The sequence below is a fragment of the Equus asinus genome, chromosome 13 (assembly GCF_041296235.1).
Source record: "Equus asinus isolate D_3611 breed Donkey chromosome 13, EquAss-T2T_v2, whole genome shotgun sequence".
In the NCBI taxonomy this organism is placed as follows: domain Eukaryota; kingdom Metazoa; phylum Chordata; class Mammalia; order Perissodactyla; family Equidae; genus Equus; species Equus asinus.
The window spans coordinates 25,479,054-25,500,454 of record NC_091802.1 but is presented as its reverse complement, the minus strand read 5'-3'; the positions used below and the strand labels follow the sequence as shown (position 1 = coordinate 25,500,454).

Here is a 21,401-nt window from a genome sequence, read left to right as displayed (position 1 = left end):
TCCCTGTGGTGTCCAGCCCATTGCACACCGTCTCTCACACTGCTCGGTTGACTGAGGGCACATGGAAGAGACTAGCTCGTTTTGCATCTCTTTTTTTTTTTTTTTTAAAGATTGGCACCTGATAACAACTGTTGCCAATCTTTTTTTTTTATTCTTCTTCCCAAAGCCCCCCAGTACATAGTTGTATATTCTAGTTGTGAGTGCCTCTGGTTGTGCTGTGTGGGATGCCACCTCAGCATGGCCTGACCAGCAGTGCCATGTCTGCGCCTAGGATCCGAACCAGCGAAACCCTGGGCCACTGAAGCCGAGCATGTGAACTTAACCACTCGGCCACGGGGCTGGCCCCTCATTTTGCATCTCTTGCGGGCCCAGTAGGCAGTGCCTTACATTTCATGGATATGTTGTGGTCTTCTGAATCTCCTCCTTTCAAAAATTTATCTCTTTTTTGGCCAAAATGGTACTTTATCTCTCACACCGTGGGTTATGTGTCATTAATGAAAAGCTGAGACTTAGATTGACATTTCTTACTGGTGCATTCTTTAAATGCACATCTAGTATATTTAGCATGCCTTCCATTTCCTAGATTTATTCTAGTCAAACCCAATTTAGTAGTAAGAACCCAGGGAAGGGGGCTGGCCCGGTGGCGTAATGGTTAAGTACTCCGCTTCAGCAGCTTGAGGTTTGTGGGTTCAGATTCTGGGCGTGGACCTATGTACCGCTGATCAAGCCATGCTGTGGCGGCTTCCTACATACAAAATAGAGGAAGATTGGCAACAGATACTAGCTCAGGGACAATCTTCCTCACCAAAACAACAAAACAACCCAGGAGGAATTCTGTTGTATTTCCTGATTGGCCACATTCTTGCCTTCTTGTCTTCCTGCAGATCTGATTTGTATCCACTGTGATCACTCATTTAGGACTTTTCAGATCCAGACCCAGCACTCCAGAGTAACTCCTCACAAGTGAGTAGCCCCAGCACCACTCTGTCTGTGGAACTGGGTATTCTTGTCTGACTGCACTTCCTTTGGGCGTCCACACATGCACGGGGATAAGCACACTGCCCAGGGAACACAGACTGTAAAGCAGTGTGATTTTGCAGTGACAGGAACTGATGTGTCTAAAACCTCAGGAAACCAATCATTTTCTTTCTTATTGTTACTAATTTGCTATGTAAACAGTATATAATATTGAATGTCTTTTATAGTAAACCCTGTACAAGTGAGAAAATATATCTTCAAACGTTAAACTAAGCTAATTTGAATTCCAACACACATCTGAAGCCAGCTTCATCTTGGAGCTTAGAATTGGCTGAGGACAGTGAAGTTACCACTTAAGCATACCCAGGGTCAGGTCAACTGAAATGCTCATTAACTTAGACAAATGAATTTTTGAGACGATGGCTTTCAAATTGCCTGGGATTATTTCCATGGAAATGCCACAGCACAAGTTACCCAAAGCTGGTTTGATTTCCAAAGTGATCAGATGTCACAAATATGATAGGAGTTAGCTGTTTTTAAATAATAAAGGGCTAAAGTGATCATATATCCTGCCTTTTCTGTAACTCCTTTATAAAGGCAGTTCATTGAATATATTACCTCATACGATATCATTTTGATACCTTTGTAAGATCTCTATGTCGAGAATTAGGTCTAGGGAAATAGAGCCTTCGTAGCCGTGGAGGCGGGCAAGAAGTGTATGAAGAACACGGCTGCATGAGGGATCAGAATTCATTTACTGAGGAACGCCACTCCTTCAGGAAGAGCAAGACCCTGCGAGATCGTTGTTCAGGAACCAGTTGAGCATGTTTCTGTCTTTAACTTATCCTAAAAGAGGATGATGAGTTCTATTTTCCATTTAGGTTTTTTTTTTTTTTTTTTACAATCATTGGAGAGCTGAGTTTTACATTGATTTTACATATTGGCATCTTAGGCTACTTTTCCTAACTGTTAATCGATAGAAAATGATTTGTCTACATCCTTGAAAGAATGTACTCTATTATAGAAAATAACCATTTCTAATCCTTTCACCTTCCCATTCCACAAACACGGCAGAAGGCTGTGATGACTAATGTTTGAACTACTGACAGATACCTGTATTTTGCAGGAAGGAGACTGTAATTTCGGATTCCTTGGTGGAGGAAAACAAACATCTGGTCTTGCTTCCAACGATGCAAGTGTGATTGCCGGCGTCTTCATGAGCTCCAGAGGTCACAGCACACTACCACGGACTCTCATGGCCCCTCGGATGATTTCTGAGGGAGACATAGGAGGCATTGCTCAAATCACCTCCTCTCTCTTCCTGGGCAGAGGCAGTGTGGCCTCCAACCGGCACCTCCTCCAGGCTCGTGGCATCACCTGCATCGTTAATGCTACCATTGAGATCCCCAATTTCAACTGGCCCCAATTTGAATATGTTAAAGTGCCTCTGGCTGACATGCCTCATGCCCCCATTGGACTGTACTTTGACACTGTGGCTGACAAGATCCACAGTGTGAGCAGGAAGCACGGGGCCACCCTGGTGCACTGTGCTGCTGGCGTGAGCCGCTCGGCCACCCTCTGCATAGCTTACCTGATGAAATTCCACAATGTGTGCCTGCTGGAGGCGTACAACTGGGTGAAAGCCCGGAGGCCTGTCATCAGGCCCAACGTAGGCTTCTGGAGGCAGCTGATAGACTACGAGCGCCAGCTCTTTGGGAAGTCAACAGTTAAAATGGTACAGACACCTTACGGCGTAGTTCCAGACGTTTATGAAAAAGAGTCCCGACACCTGATGCCTTACTGGGGGATTTAATGCCGCCAGCACCTGCATCAGCAGCCCCTCGAGCAGTACCAGCATCTGCTACACACCGTCTGCTCCCCTCTTCACCTTTCTTTTCAAACGGTTGACTTTTGGTTCTCCCTGAAGTGTTTTTTACACTAGGTGTTCAAGTTTATTTTAAGAGATAGGGAGGGGAGGAACATAAGGGGAATGCATACATTGCTAGTAACATTTTTAAAACTAACATTTTGGAATAATGTTTATGAAAATCTTTAACTGGCTTTTAATCATTTTTAACAATTTGAACAGTTTAATAAACTGTTTGGTTCTGCTCTATTCTGAATCTCATGCCTTTTGGCATCATGGCAGGTGCAGGAGGAGCTCACTGCAAAAATCACTTTGGGCCCCGATTAACCCTTTAGAGACAAGCTTTGCCCAAGGCTGCCGACCAAATAAATGCTTAGGGAAGATTGATACCAGCTTCAGTCTCTACTGGATTAGCCCTACTCTTTCCTTTCCCCTCGATTATTTAGTGACTCTGTAAGTTAAAAAAAACAAAGAAACCTTTATTATTTAGCTGTTAAGTAATTATAATGAAATCTGCTGCAAATACCCTCTTGGAATCAATGTGCCCCAGGATTATATTAGCATTATTTTTAATAAATATATCTGCATAACATATTAGAATTTTTACTCATAAGAATTTCAAAGTGCATGTGCGTGTGTATGTGTTGATGATGGAAGAAAGATGCTCTCCAACAACTGTGTTAAATATATGGCTCCTGTGACAATGATGAACACGACTTAAGACAGGCATCCCAGCTGAATCACGTCAGTGCTCCACATCCTTGCAGATGGGCAGATGGTAACATCATTCACGATGCTGGAACAGTGGAAAATGGCGTGGCGTACACACTCCCATTTTTAAAAGGTACTGGTTTCAGTTGTCTCTTGGTAACTGGAGTACATTAAAGCAGTGAGTCCTCCATCAGAGTGGTTTTTAACAAAAGGTGTGCCTTTCCTTGACTATTAACACACAAATACCCTAAAGCAAGCCTCAGTACAAGCTACACAACAGAATACAAGTGATAAGCAACAATGGCTTCCTTTGTTGAAACCTGGGAATGTCACCCAGTTCACTGCTCCTAATAAATGTGACAACACAGCTCATCAGGGACTTGGTAGAAGTTTAATTAGCTCTTCTCTGTGCTGTGCTCCTGGGAAAGTGATGGGAGTTACCAGGTTGCCCCTTTCTTTTAGGGAGAGCAGCCACTTGTCACAGCACTGCTTTATTTTACTTCATTTGCCAGGTAGATGGTAGCTTGCTTATCCATGGAATAATTTTCTAGATTTTTGGTCTGTTTTGGCAAGATGCCATAGATACAATGCCAGTGACTGCATATTTATATAAATTATATCTATCAGATTTTACCTAGTCTGTGGCAATCGTTTCCATCTAAATCCTACCTTGTCTCTTTTTCATAGCATTTGCCCACTTTTATAAACATGCACCATTATTGTCTAAATAGGAACTATTCCTATTTATTCTAGAATAAATTCATATTCTAGAATATGCTAGAATTCATATTCTAGAATAATTCATATTCTATTCTGGAATAATGAATAGTTTCTATGGGAAATCAGAGGAGCGCACAAATACCATATCAGCACATGGTCAAAAATCAATTGGAAGAACAACAGAAGAATCCTGTGGCTGTGGAGGTTACGGCGTCTTTACTATGAAGGCACACGTTAAGTCTGGTAGTCTCTGGACAAGAAGCCGAAAATAATCACTCTACTCTAGTAAGAGAACACCTGGTGACAGATGTTCCTGGTAATTAAGGAGAACTTCCTGCAGAAACCCTGGCAAATGCCATGATTGGGATGGAACTAAGAGCATTCTTAGCACTTGGGAAGCTTATCACCTTTCTAACCTAAATGTCAGAGTTTATCAGCTGGTCCCAAAGGAAGGTGTGGGGCCTAGGTGTTAGGGAAGTTTTATAGAGACACCAAGTGCAGAGCAAGCATTTTGAATTCCTGTAACATAAAGGCCCCATAATCTTTTCAAGGCTTAAGAACATACTAGTCTTTAAATAAAAGGCATCTTTAAACAAATGACAGCGGGGCCGACCCATGGCCGAGTGGTTAAGTTCGCACGCTCCACTTTGGCAGCCCAGGGTTTCGCCAGTTTGGATCCTGAGTGTGGACATGGCACCGCTCATCAGGCCATGCTGAGGCGACGTCCCACATGCCACAACTAGAAGGACCCACAACTAAAAATACGCAACTATGTACTGGGGGGCTTTGGGGAGAAAAAGGAAAAAAATAAAAATCTTAAAACAACAAAAAAAACAACAAATGTGTATGCACACAATATATTCAAATAATTCAAAATATGCAACCTATGTAGAGTGATAACTAGTAGACACAGGGAAAATAAAGCATGGGTAATAAATATCCTAACATACTCTGTGCCTCTTCTATCTCAAGCATGTCCAGACAAAAATTAAATTACATACTAAGCCATAAAATTTTTAAAGGCAAGATACAATACCGAAAAAGAAAAGTGCTTATTAATCACCACTCAAGCAGTGGGGCGAAGCTGCCTGCACAGTACACAGTATAGAAATGAGTAACCTTGGTTACTGTTTCCAAGGACACTGGGCTCTTGGCTAACGAGAGCTGAGGCAAAGCTGAATGCAGTGTTGAGTCATTTTAATAAACTTGCATAAATAAACTCAACGCAGTGGTTTTCCACACTCCCCAAATCCTTATTGGTGGTATCTCATAAACACTTCCACTATTAAATAGATACTTAAAGTAGTGAGTATTTTTCATAGCAAAGGCTTTTAGTTGATGTCTGCTGTATTTTTCTCTTTTGCACCTCCCATGGAGTGACTAAACCTATCATACTTCATAAGGTCAGCAGTGATTATACTTAGGAATTTTATCCGAGGCTTTCTGGAATATATCTAGGAACGGAAACCAACCTAGTTAACAGATGAGCATACTTTTTAAAATGTCATTAACACAACTAGAAGAACCCACAACTAAAAATATACAACTATGTACTGGGGGGGTTGGGGGAGAAAAAGCGGGGGGGGGGGGGGGGGAAGAAAAGTCATTGATACACAAGCCACTGTGACAATAATAGTCCAGATAGCATTTCCAAAAAATGTCTCAGCAATGTAAATTCCGTCAAACTGGGAGATATTCTTCTGGCAAAGGTAGATTCTGTTACCATGGTCTGTTATGGAAAGTACAAGGCTGATTAGAAGCCTGCTTGAATTGTGGGGCCATGCTGAAACTAGGTGCAGCACAGGCTGAAGCAGAGCACAGGGGCCTCAAGAAAAGCCTGCTGGGAACCAGCCTACTTGTGTTGGTCCTAACCCCACCAGCCCTGTGAAGGCAGAGGCTCTGGAGGCAGCAATGCAGAGACAGCCGTCTTGGTCATTAGCAGGGGAGATGTATGGCAACAAATGAGAAAAACAGGTTTATGTCGTCAACACTGCTCTGTGCATTCTGGTGCACAGCAAGGTAAAGCGGAAGCCTCCTCAACAGCTATTTAATGAAAATGTTCTATACCTTTCTTGGAGAAGATGGAGGGGAAAGCTGTAAAATGGAACAAAACTGAATTTCCTCAAACTTTGCCCTGAGAAGGGAAAATAATCTAATTATGTAAAGTAGCAATTACATAGACAAAAACAACTTCTTCAGTTTACAAATAAAAACAGTCTAGGTCAGACAGCCTAAGTCATACTAAGTGAAACATACCAGATTCAAAATCTCTTCATAAAGCATGTAATCAAAGATTCAGAGGAATGTGTGTCCTAGATTGGCATGTTCTTCCCAGGAATAACACAGTCTGTAACCACTTGGCTTTTTTTTCTGATTTTACGCATTCAGTTTAAGTGGCAAAGAAAATTCCCAACACCAGAGACCGTGTTCAAAATTGTTCAAAAACAACAATTTTCTTCCAATGCTTCTAAGTCATGTACTTCTACCATAAATACACGTTTTTCCCATTCTCACTAGGCCAGGAACTCCACCTTCTAACACTGAATTAATTTTCAGGTCTCTCATACAGATACAGTAGTATTGGTCCCTATGTGGTCATTTCTGGAAATTTGGACAGAGGCCACTCCACAGAGATTTCATTCAGCTGCCTTTCTAAATCTCGTCTGAAAAAAATACCATGTTCACAGTCTGTGTGTGAGGTCAAACAAGGTTTTCAGTGAAGCTTCCTGAGGGGAAGGCTATTTGTCCAGATACATAAGGATTTGGGCCTCTGTCAAAACGAACCTTCTTCACTGCAAAGAGCCCAGGCGTGTGTCAAGGAAAAGTCGTCTTGAAAGTTGATAGTTTTAGAAATGAATGAAAGGAGTAGAGAACTTGTTTAGCTACAACAAAGCTGGTAAATCTGCTCTCACCTACCTGCCACTGTCCAGTGGAGATGAGCAGAATGTTTTCTATAAAAAGACAGAACGTCAGTTTAATCACAATTTCCCCTTTTTATTCATTTCAGATATTGACAAACATTCTACTTCACAGGACAGTAAGTGTTCTGGATATAAACAAACACTGGCTCGAAACATTCTTGCCAATTCCAGTCCTACGATAATTTATTTTTCTTCAAATGTCAATTCTTCACAGCTTCAACACTGCAGCAGCGATTTATTCCTTAGATAAGGAAAACTGTGGTCCATATTGTAAAACATCTTAAGAGAACTAGAGATAAGCTAGCAAACTTTCGGTGCCACATGCAGTTTGGTAGGGCAACTTTACCTCAAATCCCAAAGACTGGCAGCGGGAACTAGGGACAAAGCTCATCTGCAGGAATGACAGGGAGCTTTCCGCAGCTTTTCTCTCCCTCTGCCTCTTAGGGAATTCTTCATGGAGCTTCACGGAGGTGAACTTTGCAGTACTCGCATTCTGTTTATTGGTCCCTGTCACCCAATGGCGTGGGACAGAAAAAAAGCCAGTTGGTACTTCACAGAGGAACTTTTCAGAGCAAATCAGGAAGGATAAGGCCAGGAGGTTTTGGTTCAACACAGTTGATCCAGAAGTTGGCACAGCTGGCGTGATACTGGTGTCCTCCATATGCCAGCTTGAAACTGTCTGTTTCTGAGTTGAATGCCTGCCAGAAACAAAGAGAGATGTGGGGCAAGTCAGGCTTCTGCGCTAAGAGCTGATCAGCAACCAGCACGTACACCTCTCCAGGTCACGGAGGCTGAGGCCAAATGGGCACACACACAAAAGCTGAGCAGGTGGCTCTAGGAATTCAAGGCAGAAAGGTTTTCACTGCTAATTAAAGGTATAAAAAAATCTTTACCATCAAACCCAGTTTCAGCAAAAGGAGGCCAAATCTTTCACAGAAAAGGCAGCCAGAGGCTATGGGGGGCTGGGGGGACATCACATGAGGAACTAAAATGGCCAAGGGCTGGGGATAATTTTTACCCCTCATTGTGCTGAAGGGCGCCCTTCCCCTAAGGCTGGCCTTTGACAATCCCTTAAATTTCTGTGGCTGACTGCAGTCCTATCATGAAAGAAAACAAAAGATTAGAAATCTCTTAGGGTCGGGCCGCCCGTGGCTGAATGGTTGGCTTTGTGTGCTCTGCTTTGGTGGCCCAGGGTTTCCCTGGTTTGGATCCCTGGCGTGGAGCTAACACCGCTTGTCAGGCCATGCTGGGGCAGCACCCCACATAGCAGAGCCAGAAGGACCTACAACTAGGATATACACAACTGTGTACTGGGAGGCTTTGGGGAGAAGAAGAAGAAGAAAAAAAAAAAAGAAAGAAGGAAGATTGGCAACAGACGTTAGGTGCCAATCTTACAAAGAAAAAATCTCTTAAGAGTCTAATGTCATTGGGAGCTGATAACTGAATTGACATAATTAAAAAGTCCAAATAGGTGTAGGGGTTTATATATATATATATAAAAAGATATTGAACACATAAGAGTTACTTCCAGATGAGGACATAATGCTTATAGGTAGCCAGCCCTGGTGGCCTAGTGGTTAAGATTCAGTGCTCTCACTGCTGTGGCCTGGCTTCATTTCCCAGTCCGAGAACCACACCACCCGTCTGTCAGTTGTCTTACACTGCTGGCTGCGTGCCGCTGTGATGCTGAAAGCTATGTCACTGCTATTTCAAATACCAGCAGGGTCACCCACTGTGAACAGGTTTCAGCAGAGCTTCCAGAGTAAGACAGACTAGGAAGAAGGACCTGGCCACCCACTTCCCAAAAAATTGGCCAGGAAATAGCCAAAGAATAGCAGCAGAGCATTGTTTGATATGGTGCTGGAAGCTGAGAGATGGCGCAAAAAGACTGGGCCGGGTTCCACTCTTGTGCACACAGCGGTGCTAGGAGTCGGAATCGACTGGGCAGCACTAACAACAAATGCTTACAGTAAGTTACAACCAGCCCGTCCTACCCTCAACCACTTCCTGGGTGTTTTCTAAAGCACTATAAGTAAATAAATAAAACAAAACTTTAAATCCCAAACAATTTGTTTTTGTCTGATAATAGCCAAATCCTGCAGCTCTTTGAGCTCATTCTGCGTCACTACAACTCCCAGTCTTCAGAAGGTGCTCATTCTATTACCCTGTTTATGACAGAGAAAAAGAACCACAACACCAGAAGCCAATTATGAGACACAAGCATGCAAACAAGACAGAAGCGGACCCGCACAGACACGTTAGTTGATTAAATCAAACGTTATGGGAAGGAAAATGACTCAGTAAAGGATTCATGATTGGAACGGTTCAGGATGGCAGTGGAGTCATCGGATTTGCCTTCCACACTCAAAATTAAGATGGAGATGCTAAGAAAATGTGTAACTGGTTCATACTTTTTTAGGATGTTCTTCTGCAGGCTTCTCTTCTTTCTGAAATAATGTTGAAACCATAACGTCAACAAAATTCCCAGAACAGGGCCTCTTGCCTCCAAACACATCAGGTTAGCCTCTTCTCTTTACCACCCCACCAGGTACAGGGTGCTGCGGGCCCAATGCGAACAGCATGCTCATTCCAAAGGCAAGATCTGCATCCGTTCCCTCGACAGCGTCCCCCACTGCCCTTTTGAAAGAATGCATCTGCTCCTGTGGTCAGAGTTCAGAGCTTCGTCAAATCCCTGCCTCCGGTCACAGCCCTTGCAGTGCAAAGGGCTAGAGGGGGCTGTTCCCCAGCTCCTATTAGGGAAGGGCTCTGCCATCTGCAAAGGGAAGGTGTGTGACTTACCCGGCTCCTCGAGTCCACGTTTAAAAGGCACACCCCACAAGCAAGTTCCTGAGCATTTTTAATCCCAGGCCGTAGCATACAAGAGGAAAAATCCAGTGAATTTTCATCTGGCTGTGAGGACAAGACAAATGGGTAAGAATCCAGCAATTCCAAATGCTCTTGGCTTCACTCTGATCACTCATCTGCAAAAGCTCGAGCAGCAAATTAAGCAAAGTCTATTACCACCAATACAATTAATCAATTTCCCACATGTTTACTGAGTACCTACCTGCTGGGTTCTACGTGCTGGGGATGCTAGCTTGAGTGAAAAAAGTGGCCTGTCCTCTGAGAATTCACAGTCCAGGGTGGGGGCCAGGTGGGTACTGGGCAACACAGTGCCGTGAGAGCCATATTAGGAGTAAGTACCGAGTGCCAGGGCACATGGGGCAGGGAGCGGGAGGTACTCACCTCAAGCCAACAGGAAGGAAAGGAGCCTGATGGCAGAGAATGCTTCCTAGAACTGAGACACATCCTGGCTGAGTCCTGATGGGTGTATGCTAAGCGAAGGCAATGGGGCAGGCTGGGCGGGGAGGGCAGGATATTTATTCTCCATCAAACAAGCAGCACAGGCAAAGGCCTCTGAGCAGAAGATCGGGTATAGGAAGAAATGCAAGCTTAGGAAAGGAGGTAGGGGATGAAACTGGGGCATGAAGGCCTTGGAAGGAATATGAGGGGTGAGACTTTATCCTGGAAAGCCATTAAGGGTTCTAACTGGATCATGACAGGATCAGGCATGTCTTATGGACAGATTCCATAGTTGCAGTGTAGGCGATGAATTGGGAGTGCAATCCTCAGGTATAGGCCTCAGTTACACAGCTGTTGTAGTGATCCAGGAGACACATACTGAAGGTCAGAACCAAGGCAGCAACAGTGGGGAATGGAGAGAAATGGACACATGAAAGAGCTATGAAGGCAGTAGAATCAACAGGCCTGGGGCATCTGCTAGGGGAGAGGCTTGGGCAACTGACAGGATTCACTGGGCACATGAGAGGAGAACCAAGTTTGGAGATGGAGACCGGGGAGAAGAGCTCAGTTTGGTACAAGCTGAACTGGAGCTGCCTGTGGACAGCCAAGTTCTGATGTTGTACAAGCAGGCAGGTGGAGATCCAGGTCCAGCGCTCAAGAGGGAGAGACTTGGAAGTCATCAGCTATAGACAGTGACTATGACAGCAGCTGATAACTTAAGCCCTTACTTGTGCTAAGCACTACACTAAGCTCTTTACATACATTATTTAATTCCTTACAGTAAACCTATGAAACATGGAGAGTGTAACCCAATGATTAAAAGGGCAGGTCCCAACTTTGGAAAGCCATTCATTTCTTAAAAGTTAAAATGTACATTTATGGAGCTGACTCGGTGTTACAGTGGTTAAGTTCACACATTCTGCATCAGTGGTCTGGGGTTTGCAGGTTCAGATCCCAGGCACAGACCTAGCACCGCTCGTCAAGCCACACTGTGGCGGCATCCCACATAAAACAGAGGAAGACTGGCATGGATGTTAGCCCAGCAACAATCTTCCTCAAGCAAAAAGAAGAAGATTGGCAACAGATGTTAGCTCAGGGCCAATCTTCCTCAAACACACACACACACATACACACAAAATACATTTATTATATGAGCTTGCAATTCCTATCCTAGATATTTATCCAAAAGAAATGAAAACCTACGTTAACAAAAGTCTCATACAGAATGTGTTCATAGTGGCTCTATTCGTATTAGCCAAAACTGGAAATAGCATGTTGTCTATAAACAAGAAAATGGATTTAAAAACCAAGGTATATTAATACAATGAATATTACACACTGATGCAAGGGGTCAAACTGATACAACATAGATGAATTTTTAATACGTTAGGAAGCCAGACACAAGAACATATATACTACATAATTTCATTTATACAAAGTTCTACAACAGATAAATCTATGGTGATGGAAATCTATGGAAAATAGATCCATGGTTCTATTTGGAATGAGATCACAGGATTGACTGGCAAGGGGCAAGAGGGAAGTTTAGGAGGTGATGAAAATACTCCATATATGGATGAGTTGTGGGCTACGTGGCTGTATGCATTTGTCAAAACTGATCCAACTATTCATTTAAGATCTGTGCATTTCATTGTATGTAAGTTATTCCTCAATTCAGAAAAACACTTGAATAACCAAACCAAAAAAAAAAACAAACTCAAAGCAAAAAAATGATTCAGAAGAGTTAGATTTTTAATGCGAAAAAATCTGATATACTTAAACCAATTTATTTTGCTTATATATGCCCTAGAGCAGAGTTTCTCAAACTTGGCACCACTGACATTTTAAGCTGGATAATTCTTTCTTGTGGGGCCTGTCTTCTGCACTGTGGAATGTTTAGCAGGATCCCTGGCCAATTTGGGGGCAAAATCACCCCCGGCCCCCACCATCAAGAACTGATTTTCCAAAGAGGAAAAAGTATGTGCATACAACCAATGCATATATACGAACACACACGTCTAAGTTTAGCGTAAACTTTAAAACTGACATGAAGGATGTGTAGCACAGAATTTACAAATAATAAAATATGCAATCATCCTTACTGCAAATTCCATATAGTTTCCTAATTCTCACAGAATGATTTGATTTTTGCCCAACTCTTGGATCCATAGTCAACCTACATGCTTTGCTTTTTTTGGAGGAAGATTAGCCCTGAGCTAACATCTGTTGCCAATCCTCCTCTTTTTGCTGAGGAAGACTGGCCCTGAGCTAACATCCGTGCCCATCTTCCTCTACTTTATATGTGGGATGCCTACCACACCATGGTGTGCCAAGTGGTGCTATGTCGGCATCGGCGAACCCTGGACCGCCGAAGCGGAATGTGCGCACTTAACCGCTGCACCACCGGGCCGGTCCCTGCTTGCTTTCTTGAAAGAGTGTAGTTCTGACCTGAATGTTGATGTTTTCATGTTAAGGACTAAGACCAAACAAGACAGATTTCAGAACTTCACTCGTCTGTCAAAGATGTGAGTGACTTCTTTGCTGGATCAGATAATAGTTCTCAAATACTGGAGACTATTTCCTTAACTTTTTGCTCTATTCACAATACAATGGCTACAGACACAGCATACTTTTAAGTTTAATCTGCATTAACATTCTCTATCATCATCTTAAGTCTAGACAATCAACAAAATCAAGCCCTGATTTGTAGCATTTGCTGATTTCCATGGTATAAATAGTCCCACCATGGTTGATTTCAAGCTACCAGCGTGAGGTCACTGAACATGGAGTTGGGAAGAGATGCCTGCAGTTCCATAGTGTAGTATTTCCACATATGGATATAACAGACTAGGGAGAGCAACTTCCCGGTTTGTGCAAGACTGTTCTGGTTTTAGCTCTGAGGAAATCTCTGAGCAAACCAGGACAGTACTTGTCGTAGGACAGACATAAATAACCTCAAAAGCTAAGGACTAAGCAGGCGGGAAAGGAAGTGAAGATGGAAGGGAGTTGAAAGGTACAAAGTAAAAGGGTCAAACAATTGTCCTGTCTTGAGCACCAAAAACAAGAGCAGCCCAAGTGACGTGTGAGAAAGTTGGAGGGTTACCACTTTGGGCTCAGAAAGATGTCTGAATTTAAGATTGCACAGGCCTTGCGGTCTGATGTGGTCATGCAAGTGGGTGGCTGAAGGGAGATGGGGAGAAGGGTCCTGGAGTCCAGATGGTCAAGGATCTGGGAGCCTGGTGCGCTGGCTGGTTTTCCTCATGGGTGCTGAGGTGACCCAGGATGATGGCAAATTCCTGCCAAAATAATAGCTACATTTTCTATAGTTATTTTAGGCTGAACCACTGAGGAGTTACTATACTGTTTTTGCATGTGAAAAATTGTATTGTATTATCCTTCCCCAGAAAAAAAAAATGGCTTCTGGGGCTGGCCCCATGGCTGAATGGTTAAGTTCATGCACTCCACTTTGGCAGCCCAAGGTTTTGCTGGTTTGGATCCCCGGCATGGACATGCTACTGCTCATCAAGCCATGCTGAGGCGGCGTCCCAGACAGCACAACCAGAGGCACTCGTAACTAGAACATACAACTATGTACTGGGGGGCTTTGGGGAGAAGAAGGAGGGAAAAAAAAGAAGATTGGGAACAGATGTTGGCTCAGGTGCAGCTCAATTCAGATGTGCCAATCTTAAAAAAAAAAAGGCTTCTGCCTAGAAAAATGTGTACATTATATATGATGTTTCCCATCCCTAATTTGAAATAATGAACCATGTACTAGCGCCACAAATCTTTCTTAAACTAACCTGAGCTATCCATTCAGATCACACCTAGGGAAGGAAGGAGCAAACGTTCTCAGAGAAGAAAAGGGGACGCGGATGGTTTCAGCTGTGTGCACGAGGACTCTGATCAAGGGGACTGAAGTAAACCTACCAGGCCTTAGCCCAGACAGAGAATAATTCTTCTTTTTTCTTTTTTAGTGCAATCATGGCCATTTTGGTCAAATCTAGAAGCAGGTGGCACTATCACATGTTTGCTGTCCAATTCTGTCATCTGTAAAATGGTAACACTGTCACTTGCCCTCCTTCCCTCCCTCAGTTGGTGTTGGGACCTTCACAGATATATAAAAAGTATTCTGGAAAGGGTACAATACTCTAAATGATTATCGCAATTATTCACTTTGACAAATAAAATCTAACAAGCTTTTTGAAGAGGTTAAAAATATAGTAGCACTTCTGTCATCTACATTATACATATTTATCATGTTACTGAATAAGGACTATTTGAGAAACAATTAGAATCTGGGAAAACTCTGAATCTTGAAATAAACCAAATTAATAAAAAAGTCCTTTAACATCTGTTTATCAAAGGCATAAGGGAAGCAAATGAAAAGATCATACTGTAATCTCCGGTAAAAATCATAAGGCTCTGCATAAATTACCCTGTGGTCAAATGAATCTTTCAAATGATAAAATTAACCTTTATAAATACACATCTATAAGGAGGGGATTGCTGTAGTACATAGTAACAGTGTGACACCAATCAACGGCTGTCATTCTATAAGAAAGTATGCCCTCTACATGCCACCTTAAACTGAACATCATTTAATTAGCTAATATTTCATGCATTTAGTAAAGACAAAAAAAATTATACATGACCTGCATCCACTGACAAGTCCTAGAGTCAGAGTGGGATATATAATCCTGAATCTTCAGCCAATAATAAACTGCTAAAATGGTGTCCAAGACAATCATTATTAAGGAAGAAGAGTTTGGTAGAAATTAGTGTTCTTCACCAATATCCTCATTTCGGTCTGCCAGACAAATGGTAGAATGGGCCTTCCCTGTCCTCTTAAATTAGGCATGGCTGTGTAACTTGCCATGGTCAATAGACTATGAGCATAAGTCCCAAGTGTCACTCCTGGAAGAAAGCCTTTAAGACCAATGTGCTATCTGTCATGTTCCCTTGACCCTCCCATGGTGACCAGCTATGTTGCATTCGGTGGAGGCTCTGTCAACCCAGACCCCTGAGTGAGAAGAACATGGCAGAGAGAGCCCTCTAACTTGAGATGGACATGTAGCAGGAGCAAGAAATAAAGCTTTGGTGTTTTATATTACAAAGATGGGGGAGGGGTTGTTTGTTACTGCAGCATAACCTAACCTAACCTGACTCATATAAAGAGTGATCTACACATAGGTTCCACAAGCAATTCTGTACTTTTGGTTTGGGTTACAATGTAACCATTTGGGTTACAATGTAATCATTCTTGTTACAATGTTTTGAATAATTTTTCCTATGGCTGCTATAACAAATCAGCACAAATTTAGTGGCTTAAAACAACATAAATTTATTCTCTTACAGTTCTGGAGATCAGAAGTCTAAAGTGGATTGGCAATGCTGTATTCCTTCCAGAAATTCTAGGGGAAGAATCTGTTTCTTTACCTTTTCTAGCTTCTAGAAACTGCCTGCCTGCACATTCCTTAGATGGTAGTCCCATCTTCCATCTTCAAAGCCAATAGCTTGGCATCTGCCAGTCTTTCTCTCTCTGCTTTGACTGTCATGTTGCTTTTCCTCACTCTTAGTCTCTGGCCTTCCTCTTGTAAGGATCCTTATGATGACACTAGGTCCACCTGGATAATCTAGGGTAAGTTCCTCATCTAGAGACCCATAACTTAGTCACATCTGCAAAGTCCCTTTCACCATGTAAGGTAACAAACCCACAGGTTCTAGGGATTGGGACATGGACACCGTTGGGGGCCATTATTCTGTCTGCCATCTCCACCTCCTGTCAACTGAGAACAGCCATGCAGAGACGTGATGAAGATGCCGTCTCCAAAACATTGTGTAGACTGGCAAGATGGCAAAAATGCTATCATTTATTTAAAAAAACTATTCTCCTGATAGACCACAGCAATAGGAAGTAAATACTCTGAAATTCACTGCTTATTTAACATTTTCATGAAAGGAAGGACAAAAGACTTTTATTCTACTGAGGATAACAGTGGAATTAAAGAACCTGCATGATTCTCCATTGACTAGAGGTCAGGAGAATAAGAGTCTTGTCTCTCGTCACAGATTTTATATGGCAAAAATGGATTCGTTTTTCTTTCCAAGACTGAGTCTTTCTTGTTCCAAACCGACTGAACTTCAACCCACATCCACGAGATAAAACCTTAGATAACAATACATTCATCTCACTAAAATAGATGATTTTTACCTCTTTAGAAAAAACCAGTTCCTTCACAGTCTGTGCCCAGAGGAGATATGCTTCTACCACAAGAGGGAGTTTTAGTCTAGGGATAAAGGGAGTACTAGAGAGAATGGGGAATAGAAAATTTTGTTAATAAAACTTGCAGCTTAAAGAAATATTAAGGAGCCACACTATGGAGTTTCAGACTGTGTGCTCTGCTTTTCCTAGCCCAAGCATCACTACTGCGATGTGGCACCAACATTCTGGAACTTTCTCACTGGAGAAAAGTGACACAGCCACCTTTTGATGGGATTAATTTCATGGAGTCTTCATGGGAAGAAACCAGTCTTTTTTAGCATCTTGGAAGCTGAGACTAAAAAGTACAGATTTTTAAATGATGATGTGCTTTCAAATCCCAGATTTGTCAGTTTCAGGCAAGTTTCATCTTCTCTGAGCCCCAATTTCTTCACCTGTGAAAACGAGGATTACGCTACTAACCTCATGGGACTGTTACAGGGATTAAATGAGAATGAATGTAAAGCATATAGTGCAATGTCTGGCAGGTTCTAGGTGCAAAATAAACAATAACTATTATGTTAGTATTACTGGAATCAAAGAACCAGACTGGCAATTTGGTTCATTAAGGAACTTTAAATTCTACCTAAAATGAAGCAATGGTATAAAGAGTTAAAAGCTCCCTATACAAACGACCTCCATCATGCCTCTCTCCAGCAATGAGTTCTCTGCTGTGAGCCTCTAATCCAGAGTCCTTGGAATTTGTATAGTTTTGTTCTAATGGAATTGAAGATGTTGGTTTGTGTGTCACTGACACTTATGCATCTATTTTTAGAGTGAAAGCTTCTTCATGACAGTCTCATCTTCTACTCCTTCTGTAGAATGTATGCTATTCCTCATGCAGTGGGCAATTAAAGTAAGTGCCAGAGACCGACAACTACCAGTTATCAAGAGGAAATGACATGGTATAATCAGGAAAAATACCTGAGCAGAGAATGACTGTTTTTCTGTCACAGCCAGCCTGGTGAAAAAGCAGTTATAACTGGAAGAGCATGGGTAATGAGAGAAATGAGTACTCGGTGGTGTTCACGTACAACGTACAGTGCATTCTGTGGGGTCTAGGTGCAGACTAATTAATCTCTATACCCTTACCTGGTGTCTAAAAAAATGTCAGGCAAAATCCCTCACTAGCATCAAGATGTGGATGCTAGAAACGGATGTTCCTAACAGGAGCCGGAATAAGAGGGCACGAATGCCTGGCCACTCTTCCCACGTCCCTCCGTTTTTGCCTCACTGAGGGACTTAGAACCACCACAAGTGAACAGGGCAACAGTCGCAAGTTATATGGGTGACAAACCCAATAGGCTTCCTTCGAAATTACAAAATCAAATTCCATGGCTTCTTTAAAAAAGTCTGAACAAAACTAATCCTTGGTGTAAAAAAATTAGAACAGGGATTATCTCTGAGTTGGGTGGTAACAATGAGGAAATGAGGACCATAAGGAAACTCTCTGGAATGGTGGACTATTCCAAATCTTGATGGGGCATGGGTTATATGCGGCATGCATTTGCATTTGTCAAAACTCACTGAATGGTATAACTAAGATTTTTGCAGTTTACTGTATATATATCTTACCAAAAAAAAAAAAAAGAAAAGAAAGAAAGGTCTAGAGAGGCAATCAGAGTGTGGAAGGCAAGCCTTTCTCACGAGCAGCTATAGCATCGCAGGAGCTTGGAAGTTTGGGAAGATGTACAAGGATGAAACTGGCTTCCATCTCACCCACTGACAGGAGCTACCTCAAAGAAGTAAACGCATGACAACAACCCAGGCCAGGATTCTCCCTAATTATCCTTTGCCCCAGATTGAAAAGGACTAATACATAATGAGCTTGGTTAATGCGCTTTGTGTTTTTTAATACCTTTTCTTCAAAGAGTTTGTGGCAAAGAAAAATGCTTTGCAATCATAGCCATCTTTTTCTAACAGCACCAGAAAAGAAGAGATGGGTTTGTATTTGAGAGTTCGTATAGAAATCTAGTTTTCAAAGCATTAATTACAACGAAAAACTGATTACCACCAAAACCAAGAACCTTAAAATAGGGGCCCGCCCCGTGGCCAAGTGGTTAAGTTCTTGTGCTCTGCTTCAGTGGCCCAGGGTTTCACTGGTTTGGATTCTGGGCGCAGACATGGCACCACTCATCAGGCCATGTTGAGGCAGCATCCTGCATGCCACAACTAGAAGGACCCACAGCTAAAATACACAACTATGGACTGGGGGGATTTGGGGAAGAAAAAGCAGGGAAAAAAAAAATCTAAGTGGAGGGGCTGGCCCAGTGGCGTAGTGGTTGGGTTTGTGTGCTCGGCTTTGGCAGCCAGGGGTTCGTGGGTTCAGATCCCGGGCACAGACCTATACATTGCTCATCAAGCCATGCTGTGGTGACAATCTACATACAAAATAGAGGAAGACTGGCACAGATGTTAGCTCAGGGACAATATTCCTCTCAAAAAAAAAAAATCTAAGTGGAAAGGGGGAGGCTTTTAAGCTACTCTGTTGTCCTGGAATACAAATAGAGGAAAACATGTACAGAAAAGAACTTGACTGCTTATATCAAGTTGCTGCCAGGATAGATTCCTGGTGTTTCTTCTCATTAACCTTGATGCTAAATAACAACCCACTCTCCCCAAAAAGGCTTTTGCACATCTCTGGTTTTACCCACCCAACTTGCCCAGTTCAAGGAGGCAACAGAGTGTAGAGGCTGAAAAAGCAGACTTCTGACTTTCAGATTGAATCCAGGTGGGTCTCACCAATATCTCTGTGCCTCAGTTTCTTCATCTGAAAAAGGGGGAGAATAATAGTCTCTACCCTCAAGACCACTGTGAGTACTAAGTAAACCACATCTATATAAATAGTTACAGTAAGCACGCAGTAAAAGTTGGCCAATGATGATACTCAGGCTTAATCTGGTCCATATTAGTACAAGGTCAGGAAGCAGAAGGTGGGTAAACTAGGAGAGACCCAGACGTATACTGATTTTAGATTAGCAAATTAATTAAATTAGTAAATTAGATTAGTTAGTTAGACTCCTAACGCTTGGCCTTAGATATCATGTTGCTATAAAAACATGGAACAAATGAGTTTTGAGGTAAGACCCTTGTAAGACTGAGTAGCCAGGCTCTGATGAACGGCAATGCTAACAGTGCTCTATGATAGGCGACTGGTAACTCATCCTGCTCTGTCCCACAGTCTCACAGGCACCCTCGCACACATCACTAGCCAACCAACTTCATTCGTGGCTGTAGCTTAGCAACGTTTTTTAAGAAGACCAGGGTTTCATCACCCAAACACAACCCGATTACCATTTTGGCATATTTCCTTCCAGCCCTGTAATAACAGTTCTGTGTTATTTCAAACTTTGTGCTCCTTTAAAAAATGGCTGCATAAAACACCCTATGAAGATTCACACAATTTATTTAGCTAATCCTCTAGGCTTGGACTTCTGGGTTATTTCCAATTTTTCACTTTTACAAGGAACAACTTGTGCATTTGACTTGCTTCTTTTTGTGAGTTTGTATTTAGAACTGTTGCTTTAGGAAGTTTTCCTAGAAGTGGAATTACTGAGTCAAGCACACTGAATGTTTGTAAATCCTTTAATTCATTCAGCTTTTACCGGGTATTTACACAGTGGCCGGCGCTGGGCTCACATTAAGAACAAAAGATCAACAAAATGTGGTCTTGCTCCTTGTCCTAAAGGAGCTCACAGGCAGGGGGAAAACACACTGCCAAACACCTCTTCCATAGGGTGGTACCAATTCATATTTCCTAATAGATTCCCTAAGGAATAGTCCACATTTTAGCACATCAACGCTATTAGGATTCAAATAAAGAAACCACACAAAAACTGGGCTTATTAGGAGTGAAAAATGAAGTCTTGTTTTAACTTGAATTAATGTTTACTGATAAGCTATGCCTACTCTTCTATGAATCACTTCATGTTTTTGCTCAGATTTTTACTGGGATGTTGGTATATTTCTCATTGATTTCTATGTTTTCTTTACAGAGCAAAGACCTGAGTCCATGATCAGTATGCAGTGCCACACTTTTTCCTAGTTTACCATTTAATCTATTTCCCACACAGAATGACCTTCACTAATTTGTACTTGGAGCTATGCCATTAGGTCTATATGGAGAGATTTCATAAGAAACTACTCAATGAAATCTGTTGCTTTATTTACTGAAAGGATATTTTTGAAGATACTGTAGGTTTTATTACTTTTCTCTTTATGAGAACCCACAAAAGAAATTTCTTTCTGATATTAGTACCAGAAATAATTGCACTTATCCTGAGTAGCGGGTTTACTGTGAGGTTGTGAACAGTCAGTCGTGGACCTGATCCGGTCTTCTTTACATCAGTTCCCGGGAAGGGTAATGTCAACTGTCCAGCTCACCACTAGCAAATGCAAGCATTTTAAAAGTGCACATTGGGGCTGGCCCGGTGGTGCAGTAGTTAAGCTTGCACCTTCTTCTTCGGTGGCCTGGGGTTCGCTGGTATGGATCCTGGGTACAGACATGGCACCGTGTGGCAAGCCATGCTGTGGTAGGCATCCCACATATAAACTACAGGAAGATGGGCACAGTGTTAGCTCAGGGCCAGTTTTCCTCAGCAAAAAGAGGAGGATTGGCAGCAGTTAGCTCAGGGCTAATCTT

At 42.4% G+C, this 21,401-nt stretch overlaps 2 protein-coding genes across 36 annotated transcripts in view; one reads left to right on the top strand and one right to left on the bottom strand.

The window, feature by feature from the left end:
• Positions 1-2,194: 2,194 nt before the first annotated feature.
• Positions 2,195-3,437, top strand: DUSP14 (dual specificity phosphatase 14). Its single transcript, XM_014862261.2, has one exon. The coding sequence runs from the start codon at positions 2,195-2,197 to the stop codon at positions 2,789-2,791; it is 597 nt and encodes a 198-aa protein (XP_014717747.1). The 3' UTR covers positions 2,792-3,437.
• A 3,812-nt stretch (positions 3,438-7,249) lies between these two features.
• SYNRG (synergin gamma) overlaps positions 7,250-21,401 on the bottom strand; it is an 84,348-nt gene continuing 70,196 nt past the window's right edge. For 18 of the 35 annotated variants that reach the window (XM_044744504.2, XM_044744507.2, XM_044744508.2 and 15 more), the window contains 3 exons: positions 9,997-10,107; positions 9,609-9,644; positions 7,250-7,895 (listed from right to left, as the gene is read on the bottom strand). In XM_044744504.2, coding sequence (XP_044600439.1) covers positions 7,764-7,895; positions 9,609-9,644; positions 9,997-10,107 — 279 coding nt within the window. In that variant the 3' untranslated portion in view covers positions 7,250-7,763. Of the gene's footprint in view, positions 7,896-9,608; positions 9,858-9,996; positions 10,108-21,401 lie in introns of all 35 variants that reach the window. The other 17 variants (XM_044744506.2, XM_070482817.1, XM_070482820.1 and 14 more) reach the window with 2 other exon arrangements.